Below are 20,356 nucleotides of genomic sequence, written 5' to 3' on the forward strand. Positions count from 1 at the left end.
TTGTGGTTGCACATCCACCCTCCAGTGCCAGCAGTCCAAAGGTAGCCACAGGCTCAAAAAGATTTCAGTCCCTACTACAACCACTACACAATTGGTGGTTACTTTCAGGATAAAATGGAGAGAGCCCTCCTGAGCAACTTGGAAGAAGGACAGGATAGAAACGAGGCACAGAATCAAGAGGAATAGGCCGATTTCCTTGGGATTCACTGGTGATGCAAATGGCACAAACATTAATTCTATCAAGGCATAATCTTAGCCCATTCACCGAGACATGAGATTTTGGAAATGTAAGCTTGGATACCCCAGAGGTCTGTTTCACTAGTAGGAGCACTTTCCTCTGATGCAAGAGGCTCTCTGAATATCTTGTGTTGAGATAAGCTCCTTTCCCTGGAACAAATCAGCCTTGCTAGCAGAACATCTCTGTGGGATTCCACCCACTCGTTTTTAGCTTTCATATATTAGATGTGCCTTCCTGTTCCAAAGGCTTGACCAACTGGAAGAATGAAAATCAAAAACACCCCAACTTTTCCTACTTATTGGCACACTGATAAGTACTTCTGCACAAACTGAAATTCTCAATATTGTAGCCCAGCATACAGAGGCTGTGCTGTCACCCATAGATATATGCCTATTCTAAATAATGCCAATATGAATGCAAATCAATTCAATGAAAAAATCAAATCATACTTTCTTCATCTGGAGAACAGCAGAAGCAGCAGCGTGCTACCTATAAAACAAACACAGAAAAAGAAAGATTCATTCCCCACAGAAAGAAGCAATACAATCCATACCTACACAAAATTGCAAACCTGAGGATAAATGAGAAAACTGAGGATATGGGAGTTGCTAGGAGGACAGAAAGAGGAAATAGTGTGGGAAGGGGATGCAGGAGAAAGTGAGCTTTGCCCCAGTGCAAAGGGGCCAAGCTCAGCTGGCACTGTGCAACTGGACCATAGTTTGCTCAGGGAGAGGCTGCCAGGGGGTAGGGAAGGAGGGAAAACTGAAGTCGGGGCAGATAGGTAAGTTGGCTGGTGGGTGGGAAGAAGAGGAGGCAGGAAAAGGGGAGAGGATATGGGGGCTCTCAGGAAAGGAAAGGAAAAATAGTTTGGGAGGGGTAGAAGAGATGCCCCCTACAAATCCTTGTGGTCTCCCACTTATGCTTCTATAATTAAAAAACAACAACATCAATTAAGAAGATTTATCTATCAGATGTAATGGCTTGTGAATTTGTGAGAAATGCAATTAGCAATGTTGGCATGTATGCAAACAGTTCTCCTAATGCGGGTAACCATCTTTCGTTTATATGCAAGAATGGCTCCCTGTTTAACAGATGCATCTAGAGAATTATGTTTACATTTCTAATCAGAAGACAAAAGGCCCTCTGTCAGGGGGAAGAATCAGAAACACAGCGAGTTGCCGGCTGCTAGCCTCTTCTTTGTTTCCGAGCAATGGTTCTTGTAGTGCTCTTTAAAAGCAAATGATGTAAAACTAATTCTATTATGGTACACTTCAGTACAGCAGTTCCCAGCTCTCCCATCCAATGAGGTCTGTCTTTTCAGACAGAATCCATCTGTGTCGTCTCTCAGGGGGTAAAAGAAGCATCGACACATTAAGGAGCGTTTCCCAGTCGTGAGCTAAATCCCATGTCCAGCATTGCTGGTTGCTGCTGGTTCAAATGAGGTGAGAAGTAATCAACCTATTTGACCTGCACTGGAAACATCTGAGACATCATGACCGTTCACTTCTAATACTAAATCCATAGTTGGTTCGACATAAAAAAGCTAGTACATTCATTTGAATTCACATGCCCCAGACTTCCTCCTGCAGTTCCTGTTTTGCAAACCATCATTTGCTGCTACATCTGAATCTTGTTCTTGCCCTCCAAAGTAGAATTAGAACTATACTTCCAATCATGGCTTCCGATTCTGGTTTGGAAGGCAAGAATAAACTATGGCTTGCTGGTTCACATACAAAACAACTATAATTTCCTACAAAAGAAGAAATATAGGAGAGAATTAAAAGCACATTCTGGGGTGAGCAGTATGCGCAAGCCTGAAACCAATATAATACCAATCCTTGGTATAAGTTGTCATGATATTGCCAACACTGTTCCACTTCTGTGCATTTGAAAATTACTCTGTACAATTATTGCATATTGCTTCTCCACAAGGGATTCCAGTGCAAAAATGTAGATTTTGGGTATAGGCACTACAGCCTGTAGACAGACCTTACTATAAAATGCATTCCCTCCCCCCATCGACTACCTGTGCCACTTCATCACTTTGTCCTTCCTCACCTCCATCTAGCACTCAGCCACCAAAACCACTCACCCCTCTCATTACTATGACCATGTGATGTTGTTCCATACATCCCTACCCTGGCTACTGTCCGCTCCTGGATCGCACAGTCTGCTGTCCTGGCCTTCTAATACTACCTTGCTGCCCTTATTTCTTGCAACACGTCTCAGCTGTGATCTTTGCTCCTCCAGCTGCACTGCTGGAGGAGACATCCAAATGTCTCCTGATCCCTTTAATGATTCCACCCTTTCTGCCCTGCTGCCCCTCATACCTGGAACTGTCTCACAAGAACACATGAAGCTGCCTTATACCGAATCAGATCCTTGGTCCATCAAAGTCAGTATTGTCTAATCAGATCGGCAGCAGATCTCCAGGGTCTCAGGCAGGGGTCTTTCCCATTACCTACTTGCCTGGTTCCTTTAAACCACTGGTTCCCAACCGGGGGTCCGTGGACCCCCAGGGGTCCACGAGAACTAAATTAAGGTCCGCGAAACAAAGTTATAAACCCATAATAAATTAATATTTTCAATTAAAAGTTCTCTATTATAAAATATATTCAAATATTATTCTAAGTTTAATGTTTAACTAACCGTTATGATTAAAGTTTATTTTCAAATTCTCGGAATTTTTATTTTGAACCTTGGGGTCCCTGCACCGAACAAAAAAGTCCTAGTGGTCCCTGGTCAAAAAAAGGTTGCGAACCACTGCTTTAAACGGAGAGGCCGGGGATTGAACCTGGGACCTTCTCCATGCCAAGATGAACTCACCACCACCTGGGTGAGTTCATCTCTCTCACTATCTCAATCATAAATTCACCTTTTCCCTTGACACAATCCCGTGGATCCCCTTCCCTTTCTAATGAAATTAAACCAAATCACGTGTAACTTGCACCAATGTAGAACCTCCCCCTGCCTCCATCTTCTTCTCTGCTTTGTTTCCCATGCCAATGTTTTTAGATTACAGCCTCTTTGGGGCAGGGACCTGTGTTTGCGTGCTCTATGAAGTACCAAGAACACTGATGGTCTTATATAAACAAGTAACATCTGGCTATAAAAAGGCTGATACCTAGCAGTTTCTAAAAGACTACTACAGAGGATAAATAATCCAGAAGGACAATGTTCTCCAAAAAATACTGGGAGAGAACAAGAAGTGCCATGCTTTTACATTTGGTGTCTCTGAACGGTTTTTGCAGAAAACGCAAAAGGAATGGAAAAATTCCCAGTAGGCAACCTCCACAAGGAGGCTAATCTTGGCTGAAGAAGAGAAACCCAGTGACAAAGGAAAACATTAGCTCACTTCAGTTTCCGGCGTTGCGTATATTCCTCGCAGTGCTTCGGAACTTGCACGTGTGGTCGAGGTCAAACTAGAAACCAACAGGGGGAAAAAGAAATGAATCAAAGCAACTGAACTCTTTCTGATGCTGCTAACAGACATCTTTTAGAACCATCATTTTCAGAATGCCACCACTCTGACTTAATTCAGTGGAATAAAAGAGGGCTTACATCTCATTCTGAGGAATGCTTGTTTGCGCAGAAGCGCATGGCAGAGTCACACTCATCCTGCATTAATCCCTTCCCACACAGAGTTTACACCAGTGGTACTTAGTCCCATATAAAATGTTTCTAGTTGAAGGTGGCAGCCACTTTCCCCATTAAGTACATCTGCAAAAGCAATATTCTATAAACAACTCGACAGGAACGCCCCAAGAGCTGCTTCAAACACTTGTAAATGGCTCCATGCAGAACCGCCCTGAATGACGCAGCTCCACACAGGAAGCCGTCTCTCACTCAGTACAAGTGCTGCGGTTGAGGATGTTGTTTCATCTATTCAACTGCCTCCCTGGGGATACTTTGCGCGGAGAAATTTACAAATTAACTAAACGGCCTAAATATCATGAGCTTTCCTGTAAAGACTTGCCCATTAGGAGAAGTATTTAGTTGTGAAGATTTCACAGCAACTTAGAGCTAGCTTCCTTCCTTCCAGAGGAAGGTCATAAAAACCCTCTCTTATAGCCAGGCAGTTAAAACACACAGTTGTGTTAGAGAAACAGTACTAGGAAGAATAATATCGGCAGTGTAAACACTTTGACTGAAGTTATTTCCATTGGGATATCAATAGTAACAGCTCCTCTTATCTGACTAGATTTAAATTGTACTAAAGTTATACCATCGGTGCAATTAACACCTTGGGGATGGCCCCTAACATGAATGCACAGACAGAGGTTTCCCCTAACTTCTTGCTATTCATACAGTAGCTTCATAATTAAGCCATTTGTGAATTACTATCTAACAAACATTCATGCCTGGAATGGTGTTAAACAAGACTCTCTCTTCCTCAGTAGCAAGCTGATGTATTTTTGCTTTGTAAATACATCCAGTAACTTGAATGCTACAATGCAACCGTAACAGAGAAATCAGATTTAGGGCATACGTACCAAGAATATAAAATGCAACAGAATAGGAGGGTAGTTCCTAACCCAGTCACCAAATTTTCATCCGTTTGAAGCCCATGGTTAAATTCAGGTACACAGATTGTGATGGTCTTATTATTCTCATCTACAACTTTAAAAAATCAATTCAAAATTAGCACGACTCTTTTTGGAAACTGTCATTATGAGATTGAATCCTGCACAGATTTCAGAGGGCAAAAAGGAGAGAGCATGATTTTAACTGATTCAACCCTCTCCTGGGAGCCCAAAATGCCCTCTGAAATGCTGCTCCTGGGGATTTGGAGGTCTCCTACAGGAGGGGAGAGATCAGCAAAATTCACACCCACCCACCGTACCCATAGAAATCTACATGGGATTCAAGCTACAATTTCACATTCAGGCCTTACAATTTTAGTCTTAAATAAAGAAAACCAACATGTTTCATACTAAAACAGAAGCTCATCTAAGAAACTGAAGACCCAAAGTAGCAGCAAAGTTTAACATCAAGGAGTGTTGCTGTTCTTTATTCTTTTATTGTTTACTGACTGATTCACCCACAAGCGTGCATGTGTGCCTACACAGAGGAACCAATTCAAGGTCTTAAAAAACTACAGCCTTTCCTTCGTTATACCTTGCCATGATAGTCAGCATGGAAATTCTTAGCATAAATGCAACAATATAGGACAGATCCATGTTCTGAAATGAACCCTGAAGCAACATGAGGATAGGGAAGCAGGCAGGAACCACATATTAGCAGTTAAATCATTATGGTATTGACAGGTATGAGAGTATGCAGATACTTTACACATCCACTACACTTAGCGGTGTCCTAATATTTCTCAAACTGAGAACATCTCTAAAGCTTTTCCATACGTTTTTAATACAATGACCACTTTGTTGCCAGAACACACGAACTCTAAACCTCAAATATAAACGGGTCAGATGAAACTGGAGCATTGGGCCAGAGAGGCCCAGAAGACTGCTGGCCAAGTCAAGAATAATAAAGTTCCCAAGAAATGGCTGCTCAGTGGTGGTTGTGTCTTGCTCTTCATCACTAACCACAAATGTCTTTGCAGATGGGTAACCTGGCACTGCGCCAGGCTAAATATCTTAGGCTGTGATCCAGCAAGTCCTTTTAGGCACAAATAAGAATCATGCATGCCAAGCTGGCCGTTGTTCCCTCAGTCAATCTCCCTGCATTGCAAATTGTGTTTGAAGGCGCTCAAGTTTAACACAAAACCAGCTTGCAATATTCCTAATGTGTTGATACTAAGAACAGTGAGGGAGGCAAAAACACTTTTGGGCACATTGAGTTAGCTGTATGCATCTGTCAAGGAGCCACTGTGGTGAATATCGGTTGCCGTGATGGACAGGAGATGATCCCGCTCTCTTTTCTCACCCGTCAGCCAAACCAATTGGATTCAAACAGGCTAAATGGCTAAACAGGCTGAAGCAAGGAAGAAGAAAAAAACCTGAGGGGAGTTTAACTGTCAACAACCAACAGATAAACAGGAGTTGAGTTTTGGAGGGAGAAAGGATAGGGGGTATCCTGGACTACGCAGGAAGTCCAACTAGGGACTGTAGTGTACAATTTTAGACAGGCAGGGTTTGGGTGCTGTTCCTCAATAAAAACAGTAAATTGTAAAAACTGTCTAGTTATTGTCTTTAAGTCTGACATGCTGAATGAAACCAACATTGTAACTATTAAGTATAGCACACCTCTCAGCTCTTGTAACTGTGTCAGCTATCAGGCTAGAGCAGGGAGGCACTGCAAGTCACACTTACAAACTAAATAAACTTATGTGTTTTGTTATATTTGTGCCTCCCCTGTTGTCCACACTGTGCAGGCTCCAGAGAAAAAGGTCTTAATTTGCAGCTGATATGTTCTCTGGTACAGGATAAAGGAATCATGTGTGTGTTTAAAATAAGACACACTAATGCAAGGAATCCAGTTGACCTCTCACCCCTAAAGTTAGCGGCGGACCTGGTATAACAACATAACAGGAGGGTGTGGGTGGTGGGGTGAGTCATAACTCTCCAGCCTGAGGTACTTGATATTGGCAAAGCGATATAACAAGAAATATAAAATAACAAGAGAAAGGCATGGAACAGAGGTTGTGACAATCACCATTACCTTATAGGTGATTTGTATAAAAATAACATTGCAAGAGTCAAGTTTAACTGGCTCTGTGATCATGTTTAGAAGCTCGTCTAACATATGCTACCCAGCCGGACAAAGACTATAGGAACAGTTTTGCTAGCTAGCCTGCCTCAGTGTGGAGCTGGACAATCCTTGTGTTAATGATGGGCAGACAATAGAGTAGATGTTTCCCCCCCCCCTGCAGCGTCAGGGCCTAGACAGAAGATGGGGAAGAGCAGCTTTTTTCGGTGGATGCTTCCAAAGAAGACCTGTGCTCACGCTGGAGCAACGCTGATTCCAAAGTTAGCTTTTCATTCTTATTTACCTACACAGCCCCACCCACATACATGTCATGCCTGGAGTTACTGTAACATAATTCAGTGGAACTTACTTGTTTCTGCTGGCTTGCTCGAGAGTGCAGAAAAGGTAAGATACATGACATAGCAGCTGATAACACTCGATTGCAATAAACCAGAATGCGGGTTACCTAGGATTAAAAAAAAAAAAATCTTTGGGAAGTTTTGGTAACTTGAAAACGGCTCGCATTTTCATTTGGAAACAAAACGAAACTCTTTATTAACATTACAAAGTTTTAGTCAGTTCTACTGCATTATTTGTTGTATGCATTATACTATTTTCATTTCATTTTTAAACAACTCTGTAATCCGTCTCGAGTCTTAGCAAGAAAGATGGACTGCAAAGTAAATAAACAAACTGTAATGATTTGACTTCTGTCCTCCCTGGCTGCTGTAACGGAGTTCATTTTATCATCTACTGATGACCTAATTAGACAGGAGGAAATAAGCCTTAAAATTACATCCGCTCATTTCACCCCCCCAGTTTGTCCCCCCCAATTTGTAATCAAACGCTCAAGTGTGCAAAACAAGCCTTGACAGACATAAACTGACACAAGCAGCAACCCCTAAAGGGTCTCAACAGTTTTTTAACCCGAGAACCACACAGCTGCCTTGTGCGGATGGATAGCCAGAACAGACAGTGGGCGGGGCATTAAGCTATTCTGAGCATGGAGGAGGTAGCCACTTGGCTTTAGACTGGGACAGATGGGCAGGTTCTAAACACTCACAACATTCTCCTATGATGACCACACTGGGGATCAAGTTCAGCTGCAAGGCACATATTTCCCTTCCTTTGCGATACCGGCAAGAAAGTGCAGAGTTCAGTTCAGCACAAACAATACCAGAGCAAAAAAGCTTGCTTACGGTCTTGGACGCAGGGTGAGATGGCTACCATGGAAATAAGCATGCACAGGCCACCGTTGACGCCGAGCAGAATCTTATTAAAATTACAGCCGTTCACGCGTGTGTAAAAGATAGCCATCACAAACAGAGCTCCAACCGTGACAGAATACAATACGAGAGTGACGAGAGCTAGGGAGCCGTACCAGACCTTATTGTGCTTTGTGCCAGATGTCCTATTTGGAAACAAAAGCCGATTATATATTTAGCTGGAGAAAAAGCTAGTGAATGATACCAACTATTGGTCTTAAAATGCACTGAAGTTCGTTCATTTACATTGCCTAATTCTGGTGTTATTTGAGAATGTATACCCCATTCAACACTTAGGGGATTAACACAAACAGTGAAAAATAATGATGACATAGCAATAATTGGTGCAAACTTCCAAGAAGTTTGCGTTAAACAGATAACAAAATCAATCATACAAATCAGAAAGAGCCCTAAAAGAAAAAGAACAGTTTTACAGGCCCTCCAGAAGGTTCCTTCTTATCTTCCTCCAGCAATGTGTTTGACAGGTATCACCACCAAAAGGCACCTGTTTTTCCCAACAACATAGGTACCTGGTGGTTTGAAGATAACGTTAACATAATTTGTCAAGAAGACTTGCCTTGAAACCAAGAGTGCATAGATATTGCCAAAAAATACCGTATTTTTCGCTCCATAAGACACACTTTTTTCCTTCTCAAAAGTGAGGGGAAATGTGGGTGCGTCTTATAGAGCGAATGTGCGCACAGAGCCGGCTGGGCGCGCTGGGAGGCAGCCGGGGAAAGCTGCCTCGCGCCGTTCCAGCACGCCCAGCCGGGTCTGTGCGCCCGCCCAGCCCGCTCTGTGCGCTTGCTCGCCTCCCAGCTGGGAAGCGGAGGGGGGGCGGCTTGGCGCGCCCGCCCGCCTCCTCCCCGCCCGCTCTGAGCGCTTGCCGCGCCTCTCCCGCCCGGCTCCTCCCAGCTCGCTCTGAGCTCTTGGAGCGCCCGCCCGCCTCCTCCCCGCCCGCTCTGAGCTCTTGGCGCGCCCGCGCGCCTGCTCCCTGCCCGCGTTTTTAGAGGAGGAAAACAAGATTTTTTCTTGTTTTCCTCCTCTAAAAACTAGGTGAGTCTTATGGAGCGGTGCGTCCTATGGAGCGAAAAATACGGTATTTCACTTCATTACTTAAGTAAGTATTTATGGCACTTCAAGAAGCAATGTCTGAGACCAAAACACTGATATGGCCTAAAGGAATTCCAAATAGGGGAAAGCCTTTGGTGCAGCGGTAGAGCCTTTCCTTGCATGTAGAAGGTCCCAGGTTCAATTGCCAGCATCTCTGGCTAAAAGGACCATGTTGCAGAGTGATGTGAAAGACCTCTGCCTGAGACCCTGGAGAGCCACTGCCAATCTGAGTACTGACCTTGATGGACCAACGGTCTGATTTAGTATGGCAGCTTCATGTGTGTTCAAGTAGAGCTGCTTAGGTTTGTCCTATTAAAATGAGTTTAGGTTTATCAGAATGAAAAAAGACCAAAGAGAAGGATAGTGGTTTTTTTTTTTTAATTTAGGGAATCTGTAGAGATGAGAACTGGTACAAACTTGAGTAACTCCTGAAGAGGAGGATATATTGAGACAGGCACCAGCCTTTGAACTAGATGCTGGAATCTCATTAGAAGAAGGAGTTGGTTTTTATATGCCGACTTTCTCTACCACTTAAGGAAGAATCAAACCGGCTTACAAGCACCTTCCCTCCCCCTCCCCACAACAGACACCCCGTGAGGTAGGTGGGGCTGAGAGAACTCTAAGAGAGCTGTGACTAGCCCACGGTCACCCAGCTGGCTTCATGTGTAGGAGTGGGGAAACAACTCCAGTTCACCAGATTAGCAACCGCCGTTCATGTAAAGGAGTGGGGAATCAAACCCAGTTCTCCAAATCAGAATCCACTCCAGGATTAGAAATGCATATACTTCTCTTACAATGGTTATGCCAATCTGACCCATGTAGAACTACAGAAAGACTGGTGAAGGCACTGCTGCCCCACCCACATTTAACCACTACAGCCTATCGAGAAGTAGCAGCCCATACACAGCTTAAAACAATAATACAAGCTGAGTATCTCTTATCCAGACATCCGATATCCAGACTAACCTGAAAACCAGACTTTTTGAGCTGGCATGCAGGCATTATTAACAGGCCCTCAGCAGCACGCCAATTTGCTTTCTGATGGTTCATTGTACACAAAATTATTAAAAATATTGTTTAAAATTACATTCAGGCTATGTGTATAAAGTGTACATACAACATAAACGAATTTTGTGCTTGGATTTGGGTCCCATCCCCAAGATATCTCATTCCAAAATACAGAAATATCCAAAATACGGACCACTTTTGGTCCCAAGCAGTCCGAATAAGGAATACTCAACTTGTATGCACAAACCAGGCATAAAAGGAACCAGCATGGATAAAAACGAAGGAAGATATCTGGAAGAGACAGACCGAATGCCTGGTGCCAAAAAATAATTAAAAAACAACTGTATTCTTAATTAGAAAAAAAAATAGAACACAGCTCAAAGATACAACTACCACAGGCAGATTAGTATATATGGAAAAATACATACCAGTTTTTGTTCCACTTGTGAGCAAATTCTACAAGCAGGATAAGCTGAATAAGGATGAAGAGGAACCCTCCCCCAGCACCTACATAGCGCCAAGCTATTGGAGACATAAGGAATTCCTGTGTTAGACTGGACTCTCATGAGCCAACTATTTTCTTTGCAATGGAAGTTCTTTGCTAAGCAATCCAATTGTGGTGAAGATCCACGTGGAACTGGTCCATGACCCCTTCCAGTAACCAATTCTATGTGCCATTGCCACCAGAAGGTTGCAGAACGGCTGCAGCACAGTGGTAGAGCATCAGCTTGGCATGCAGGAAATCCGAGCTCACCCAGTCACTTCCAGGGAAAAGAATCAGACCTCTAGCTGTCCTGTGAAAGACCTCTGCCTGAGACCCTGGACAGCTGCTGCCAGTCAGAGCAGACAGTACAGGCTTTGATAGATCAGTGGTCTGACTCGGTATAAGGCAGCTTCATGTACTTATATCTGCAGGCAAGCACTTCATGATCTTGATCAGGTCAGAACAAGAATTCTGGGGATTTGTGCCACACAACTTAGCACTAAATAATTCAACTAACTCTTTAAAAAGCAAAATATCCAGAACACTGCATTGAAGGCCAAAGAGGATCTAAACAGTGCTTAAAGTGCAGCCGTATTGACGGAAAATATTTATTTTGCAAAGTTACAAGGCATTAAATGATCCAATTGGAACACCTGGCTCAAAGCTGCATGCTTACAGTTTTAATAATGACTGGTTAAACTTAGAACGTAAATCCTGGAAAGTGAAACACGAAAGCCTGAAAACACTAAACCAATGCCAAACTTAAAACTGCAGCAGGCCAGAATCTGTGGTTGAAACTGGATAGCTGTCCCCAGATTCAAATTTCACACTGTTGTATGACACTTCAAAATAACCCAACCCAAACCAAATTCACTTCATCAAATACAAACCCGGCCCCTGGATTAAAGGTCCATGCAAGGTTGTACATTTCTGTCAAGTATCTAACCAGCATTAAAAAGAAGAGTTGGTTTTTATATGCCGACTTTCCCCACCACTTAAGGAAGAATCAAACCAGCTTACAATCACCTCCCCCTCCCCTGTGAGGTAGGTGAGGCTGAGAGTGTGTGACTAGCCTAAGGTCACCCAGCTGGCTTTGTATGAAGGAGTGGTGAAACAAATTCATTTCACCAGATTAGCCTTCGCCGCTCATGTGGAGGAGTGGGGAATCAAACCTGGTTCTTCAGATCAGATTCCACTGCTCTAAACCACCACTCTTAACCACTACGCCACGCTGGCTCCCATTGTTTCATGGGAAATTGTGCTTGAAGTATCCGCAACACAACACCTTTGTCTTCCTGTTTTAAAAGGTACTCCAATATGTGCCAGTGAAGTTATAGGCACAGGCAAAACCAGGGAATGATTACAGAGCTGGCAGCAGATAACTAGGCTGAATCATGACTAAACACTTCAGCCAAAAGAGAAAGAGTTCACTGTAGCTGAGATCCATTACAAGGCTTGATAGCTTGTGCTGTGCCAACGCTGTTGGCTCTCTCTTCTCTCTTGCCTCTTTGCCTGTGAATTAAATGACCAGAGAGCAAAAGAAACTGTAAACTAATAGCGTGAGCTTTGTTTTAAGATGACAGAAAGGCCCAGGAGCCAGAACAAGTGCAGTGATTCTGATAAATGATCTGCACAATATAATTAGCTCATATCAATAGCAAAGGAGTTGCAGAGGTTTTTTCTCCTCCATATATTTTAGGAGCAACATCCTCAGAGAGGTTTATTTGCAACTCCTTAAAATATGGCCTAAACTGCTCTGCCATCATCTGAATATCAGACAGAGCAATCCGCTTAATATTTGTATTAATGAAAAGCTGGTCGCGTTTGCAAGAAGATCAACTCCTAGGCACTCTTTATTTTGTCCTTCCTGGAGAGTTTGGACACTGCCATCTGCCAGTATTTATAGCAGTACAACAAATTACCTTAATTAGTAGGCACTACTTTTCAGATACACGTCTGTACAATAATGAAATGGAAGCTGGGCAATAAATCTAATTCCGCACTCAGACGTATCATCAAATTGGAACCAACCCAATTGCTTTCAGCCACAGTCACTGCTGGTTTTATTTTTTAGAGGCACTAGCTCAAGTGTAGTTTGCATTTCAGTTCCTTTGGTTTAATTGTTCCATATGAAAAACAGAACAAAACACTAATTCCTGCAAGCAAATCCTCTGTTCAGTGAACTAATTATAACAGCATGACATACCAACGAAGTTCCGCACATTCCAGAGTGACTCATTTCTCAAGTACTCTCTGGAGTTTTAGTGCCCAGAAATATTCTTACATGGATAAAAATACTGTATAATATTTTGCAATACAGAACAAGGTGAGTAGGGAGGGTTTTGCAACTCACACAAGTAAGCAAGCATTCGTATATTAATGCCACCGCTTATGCTTGGGAAGAAGTGTACAGAGGACATATTTATGCTTCATGTTTCCAAGTTACATTGCCTACAGTTTTAATTCTCAGTGGTAACATTGCACCGGTTGTTTTGTCTGCCCCTTCCTACACGCTGGCATCTTGCACACAACCCTTCCCACATCGTGTCCAGCTATGCCTGGGGAATAGATACCCATTCCCTCTTCTGGCCATTCCACTTTCCCATTTGCTCGTCTCTTTCAGAAGGAAAGAACTGACAAATACAGCACCATACTGTATACGGTTGCCAAGTACCAGGTGGTGGCGGGCAAACCCCCGCCAATCCACCTGGCTGCCCACCGACCAGCTGAGGGTAAGCAGGCAACGTGTGCACGCGCGCCTTCCCACCGCATCACATCACTTCCGGTTTACACCCGGAAGCGCCGCATCGCAAGGGGCAGTTTACCACTAAAACTCCCAGTGATGCAATTGCGTTGGTGTAGCCGAGCGCGTGATCTTGCCTCACCTCTGCCCCAAAAACCTCCCGCCGGAGGAGAGGGGGAACTTGGCAACCCTAACACTATAGCTGTTCCTTTCACTCAGCAACAGTTAGCAGGCACACAGAAGTCGCTGTATATAACTAATTTAGATTCTCCAGTTAGCTGCTTTAAACTGATACCTGCATACGGAAAATCAAGAAGAAGAAAAAAAAAGAATTATAAGTTCGTACCATTAAGAAAGGTATCCTGGTCTGGAATGAAAAAGGCTCCTGAGCACATGGCTGCCAAGACAAGAAGTTTAATCAACCAAAATCTGGGGAAGGAAAAAACAAACAACAACACACAGAGAAGTGGATTTACTTAGCTGTAAAAATCACATGCCCAAACAGAGATTGCACAGTAGTTGACCCATGTGAGACACACGGGGATCTCAACTCTCTCGACAATGCCTTCCTAAATGCAAAAGAAAATCCAGGACGACAAATATCTTATGCGTTCTTGTCTCTATTCTGCCTGTCCACCTTAAGTTTAAGTGAAAAAGGCAGACCATAAATGAAGTAAATAAATAAATAAACAAATATAACCCGTAGTCCCAAAAAAGACTTGCTTGGCATGCAGGAAGGGATAAAACCAACAAGGTCTTGTACCAAGGGGTTTTAGATGAGAAGGAACAAATTAGGGTTGCCAGGCTGTGTTTGGCAACTGGTGGGAGGGTTGTGGGAGGTACAGCATCATGGGATAATGTTTCTTTTTTTAAAATACAGCCTCATATACTTACTGGAAGTTATATAAGAAGTGACAAGGGAAGCTCTAGGAATCACCAGAAACTCTATTGTCAGGCAACTCCTAGACGTACCTTTGTCACTGTATCAAGTTCTGGTGAGTACACAGTGAGGCTGGTGAGGCTGTAGGGTTTTTTCTTAATTTTTCTCCTGCTGTTGCTCGGAGCAGTGGCAGGCAATAGTGAGGCAACAGGATTTCCCACTTCCACATGGGAATTGACAGCCCTAGAACAAACATTACACTTTTCATGAAGTGCCTCTAACACTTCTGCTGAGTCCCACGGAAAATGCCCTCCCATCTGAGTTAAACAGGACCAACAGAACTACTGCCGCTATCGCATCAAGGAAGGTGCAATACAACTATATCATCAATCATCAACCCGGAGCAAGCCATATTTAAAATTCACCTGGGATGTACATTTAATGCATTACCTTCTACCTTTGCAACTCCACCTACTGCACTGTCTTTAGTATATCTTGCCTTAGGCTGTCTGTTTTTTCACATTTAATTATGTATTATTGCATTGTTATTATGCTATCTTGTACTGTATGACTACATTGTTTTTATTACAAAACCTGCCTTGAGTCTCAGTGAAAAAGGCTATAAATTAATAAATGTTCAAAGATGAACTACTACATATTTTTCTGGATCATGATCTAATGAAACAGACAAAAAAATGAGTACAAGCCAGCAAAAAATTAGTACAAACACAGGAGGAGACGGAGATGGGTAAATATAGCATGACAAAGAGAAACGGCGTTAGTGAGCACTGCTATTATCATTTGTTCAGTACTACGGATATATGAGGAATCTCCTCAAGAGACAAGGACATACCAAAAGGCTTTCAGTCGCAAACTAGGCTGCGGGGAAACAGGGAGTAGGAAGTAAAGAACGGATAAGAAAGAAATACCAAGACTGTGATGAAAAGCACCTCCTAGCCTTTACTTTTAGCTTTGTTTTTATTTTCTGGTTTTTAAGAGGCACCCAATCCAGCTCACCCATTGTGGATGTATGCACGGCAGCTGTTGCTGTTGTTGATCCTGATTGTGAACAAGAAGAAGATGAAGAAGAAGCAGGCCATTCCGAAACACACTCGATACACTGCGGAGTAGCCCACCAGCTTCTCACAACTGTCACCGGCCTGTATATGTTGGCATATCGTGTCATAAAAGCTAATCTGAAACACACAGATACACACATTAAAACATACACAGCTGACTCAAAGAATGCCAGTCTCAATCACTGCTCCCAACAAGTTTAAGCGACTTGCCGATTGTTAAGGGCTGTGGCCACAGTCGCTCTCTTGTTGAGTCTTTCAAATTTATCAACAGGGGAATGCAAAAACGATCAAGTATGAAAACAAAAACCCAAGACATAGATTAATCCCTTGAAAGATTATTGGTGCTTTTTTGGAAAGAAGGCTTTTGAACTACATCAATTCTCTTATTCTGAAATTGAATCACATTTTTCTTTTGCAGTGATAGTGATTTGCAGAGCCATCCTAAGCAAAGCTACAACTAAGCAAAGCCCAGTGATTTAAACGTTTCAAATCTTCACTATTTTCCGCCAATAATGTAGTGTCATCAGCATATCTCAAATTATTAATGTTCCTCCCTCCAATTTTCACTCCACCTTCATCTAAATCTAATCCAGCTTTCCTAATTATATGTTCTGCATATAGATTGAAGAGATAGGGAGATAAAATACATCCTTGTCTGACACCTTTGCCAATTGGAAACCATTCCGTTTCTCCATATTCTGTTCTAACTGTGGCCTCTTGTCCAGAGTACAGGTTGCGCATCAAAACGATCAGATGTAGTGGCACACCCATTTCCTTTAAAACCAGCCATAGCTTTTCATGATCCACACAGTCAAAAGCTTTGCTGTAATCTATGAAACACAAGCTGATTTTCTTCTGAAATTCTCTTGTATGCTCCAGTAACCAGCGTATATTTGCAATATGATCTCTAGACAATATATTTTGCCGTCCCCAAACTGCTTGAAACGCTTACTGTCCCTTATAAAATCATTACAAAAATAAAATACCAGAAAGGAGGGGAAATTCCATCTGCCTCCTCCCTGGTTAAATATTTGTTTTAAGGCCATGTTCTAGTTCACAGAAAAAGAACAGCCAGCCACACATTCTGTCCTTGAGCTCACCACACCAGAGTGTATCACCATGTAGAAAACATGACCTATAAAGCTCGTATCTGTGACCGGAGCCCGTGTCCTTGGGCGGGGCCCCATGAAGACTGGCATTCTCGCTCTTAAATTAGGGTTGTCTGTCAACAGATGCATTGGCATATAAACCCACAGATTTTAACAACAAAAGCCTCTCTATATTCTCATATCCATGGACAAACTGGACTCTTAAAACAGCTAGAATGAGCATCAATAACTCACCTATTCTGCCTATTAAAAGAGCCAACTCTCCAAGACTTAAAAACAGACATCGTTTGTAGAGAAGCAGGGAAAACAACACAGAGAATTATATTTCACCTCAACCAGGATGAAGGGAAGCTGTAAACTATATTTGACAAGAATGGAACTTACTACTCAAGCGGTTTCCTCATTTCATTTCCTCCCATTTACATCCCAACTGCTCCTTCAAGAGACTCCGGGTGGTGTGCATGGGAGGCTTACCGCATTCTCTCCCATCACAACAACCTTGTAAAACAGGTTATACTGAGGGGGGTGGGAAATGACTGGCCCCAGGTCACCAAACTGGCTTCAGACTTGGGTCTCTCTGATCCACGTCCAACCATCTACCTATAACTCTTTGCTTGCATAGCATTTCCCTTTTCTTAAGGCAACAGACCTTCTTTTGGAAAAGACCCATCAATGTAGTTCCGTAAGCTCAATACGGCTTTAAACGTGGTTTCTGAACCACCACGACAAACTCCGTTTAAAACTAAGGCGTTTCAAAAACAGTTTGGAATATAGCATAAGGTCATCATTCAAACAAAAATGTTTAAAAACACTGGCCTTTGAAACAGAAAGAGCAGAAAGCGAACACCTGGAAATCATGCATCCAATCCAAGGAATAGTATAGCTAATGACAAACTAGGACCCCTTCCCAGTAAAGCCCGAATAATAGTAATTACAAATTCAAGATGGAAGCTTGTGAAGGAGAGGCTGGTTGGCCATTTCAGGGCAAAAACTATATGCAGTTTTAGATTTTACAATACTGGCCAATATCAGCAACCCTTCACTAAATATAAGAGAGAGAATGGTGCTCCAGAATGCTTAGGTCAGGGGTATCAAACTCATTTGTTACGAGGGCTGGATATGACATAAATGTCACTTGGTCGGGCTGGGTTAATGCCCAGATCGGGACTGTGGGGGGTGGCTGCCTCAGCTGACGAGCCCGCGGTGGGCTCATCAGCCCAGATTACGAGTGGGGGGGATGGCTGCCTCGCGGGCTGGATAAGAGCTCTCAAGGGGGGCGCACGTATGCCTGGAAAACAAGAACACCAAACATTTTCCAAAACCTTCAAAAATAATTTCTTCATCAAACAGCAAGGCACACTTCAGATGTCAGGAATGAACTAGACTATGTTCATGATAGCTACAATGCTGGTTATAACACGTCTTTCCCAGCCCCCTCTCCAAGTTCCTTGTGAAGCACACTCAAGGTTGAATACAGGCATCTTCCCCAAATGCCAGTTACTTGTGACATTTCAATGGAGCTCAACTAACTGCACCTAGAACCAGTGATTAGCATTTTTAACCAGGACTGGGCTATGATTAAGAATATCAGTTACTGAGAAAGAAGTTATCCTTAAGGGATGACAGTCAAACATCAAACATGACAGTCAAACATGTGAGGGGAGAACGGAGGGGAGACAGAACACACAAGTCTGAAAAATAACTGGATTTATGGCCATCACAAATGAACTCTAGTTTGTCTGGGATGTCTGAACTGAGCCCAACATATAAAATCAAAACCAGAGTGGTTTCAAATTTAGCTGATCAGAACATATATAGGACTGAATATGTGGAGTTGAACACGACTCCAAAACATTTTCCAAAACAAGAACATTCGTGCTGCATCTGGAAAATATATTAAACTAAATAAAGACAGAGGGATTTCCAATAAGTACAAACTCTCTTCGTCGCTATTTCAGTCAGTGAAGATCAAAAAGCAGATATCTCTGCAAACTTTACAGGTATGCGTATGTGTGAGTGCACACCAACAGGTCATACTTTCTACTACGCCGATTCTATTAGTATCAATGGTCTCTGCCTGCCTGCCTTCCTCCCGAAGTGTGAGGAAAAAGGTAACCTTAATTTTGTACAAACACCAGTCTAAAGAAGTGGTTTCCAAACTTTTTGGGCCAACGTCACCTTGGTTCCACAAACTCAATCCCAGCGCCCACTACCCCATCCAACAACACAGTTGGGAGGGGCCCACCTCTAGAGCCCCCTGTTGCCCCCTTGCCTCTTAGTGCCCCCCTAGGTAATCCCACTGCCCCCCAGGGGGTGGTACTACCCGCTTTGGGAGCCACTGGTCTAAAGGCTGGAGATCCCCCCTCCCCCACTTTCCTTATGGCAGCCCTTCATATTTCTGATGCAACCATCACAGCTCTTCTGCAAAATGGCCAGTAATGAGTCTACTTTCCAGCTGAATGAGTGGGAACAGCAGATATATTAGGAATAGACGGTGGAGGAGGTGGGAGAAGAATGAACATTCAGTTAATCTCTTGGGCTCTCTAATCAACAGAAGAATTCCCCTGGGCACACACTGATAGAGTTAAGAGGCTCTTGAATATTTGACAGGCAATAAGCAAAGTTGCCACAATAAACAGAGAAAGTAGTAAGATCCCTGACAAAGAAACCCTATTTGAGTTGCTTGTACTCTCTCATTCAAAACTGCCAAACACTCAAGTTACAGAGACAGCAATAATCTTTGGCCTTCATGTAAACAATTACTCTTTGTGCTGCTCTTCCTACGCTCCAGTTTTCAGTCTTTAAAAAAAAGGATGAAACTTTTGCCATTACTAAAATACACCCTTTCTAGTCACTAAAAATTCCTGAAACAGTATTTGCATAAGAATGTTCAAGTAAATTTACAATGTACTACAATACCAGTGTGAGAAACATCTCTTATGAAAAGGCAGGATCTAGTGATTATTAACAGGCTTGCCTTTTAAATGTCTAAAAGATTCCAGCCTAACTAAACATAGTTTCTTCTGGTAATGACCATCTAGCTATACATAACACAGTCACTTTCATTCATTTTAATAACTTCTAATTGTCTGTCCCCTCCCACCTAAAAAATTCCAGTTACTCACATGCTTCATTTCTTTTGCTACTGTTTGCGACATCATGACACAACAGATGAGAGTTACCAGGATGAAGTATAGGGCATACATAAAGCGGGTGCTGGTTGACTGCTTGATCTTGGGGCAACATTTGCAGCAGAGGGAACATGCAGCATTACCACAGCAACAGGCCAACTAGGGAGAGAGAAAAAGGTCAACATTATAATATTTTCAAAACTAGTATCAGTTGGAAAACTATAATCAGGTACACCAAAATGTCTGGGTTGCCTAGAAAGATTTAGACAACTGCAGGTAGGACTGTTCTTAATGATGCAATTGGACTAAAGCCTAAAGGACGTTCAGTGGTTGACGTGAATGGAGAAGCTAAAATGACTAAACTGAGGCTATCGCATTTTGGTCCCATTATGAGAAGACAAGAGTCACTTGAAAAGACTGTCATGCTAGGAAAAGTTGAGGGCAGCAGTTAAACAGGAAGACCCAACAAGAGATGGATGGACTCAACAAAGGAAGCCACAGCCCTCAATTTGTAAGATCTGAGCAAGGCTGTCAAAGACAGGACATTTTGGAGGACTTTGGTTCATAGAGTGGCCATGAGTCGGAAGCGACTTGACGGCACTTAACACACACAGGTAGGACAGCTGCTGCACCAAAAAAAAGAAGGGGTTCCCCCCCA

The 20,356-nt window shown here is 42.9% G+C and overlaps 1 protein-coding gene across 1 annotated transcript in view; it reads right to left on the minus strand.

Moving 5' to 3' along the window:
• Positions 1–19,853, minus strand: part of SERINC5 (serine incorporator 5) — a 28,811-nt gene extending 8,958 nt beyond the window's left edge. The window contains exons 1-9 of the mRNA XM_056848615.1: positions 19,693–19,853; positions 15,397–15,575; positions 13,846–13,928; positions 10,701–10,794; positions 8,086–8,297; positions 7,257–7,352; positions 4,732–4,858; positions 3,594–3,660; positions 688–727 (exon numbers count right to left, since the gene is read on the minus strand). Of these exons, the coding sequence (XP_056704593.1) occupies positions 688–727; positions 3,594–3,660; positions 4,732–4,858; positions 7,257–7,352; positions 8,086–8,297; positions 10,701–10,794; positions 13,846–13,928; positions 15,397–15,575; positions 19,693–19,773 (979 nt within the window). The 5' untranslated portion in view covers positions 19,774–19,853. The remainder of the gene's footprint in view (positions 1–687; positions 728–3,593; positions 3,661–4,731; positions 4,859–7,256; positions 7,353–8,085; positions 8,298–10,700; positions 10,795–13,845; positions 13,929–15,396; positions 15,576–19,692) is intronic.
• Between the last annotated feature and the right edge of the window lie 503 nt (positions 19,854–20,356).

Source organism: Euleptes europaea, chromosome 4 (assembly GCF_029931775.1).
Source record: "Euleptes europaea isolate rEulEur1 chromosome 4, rEulEur1.hap1, whole genome shotgun sequence".
Taxonomy (NCBI): domain Eukaryota; kingdom Metazoa; phylum Chordata; class Lepidosauria; order Squamata; family Sphaerodactylidae; genus Euleptes; species Euleptes europaea.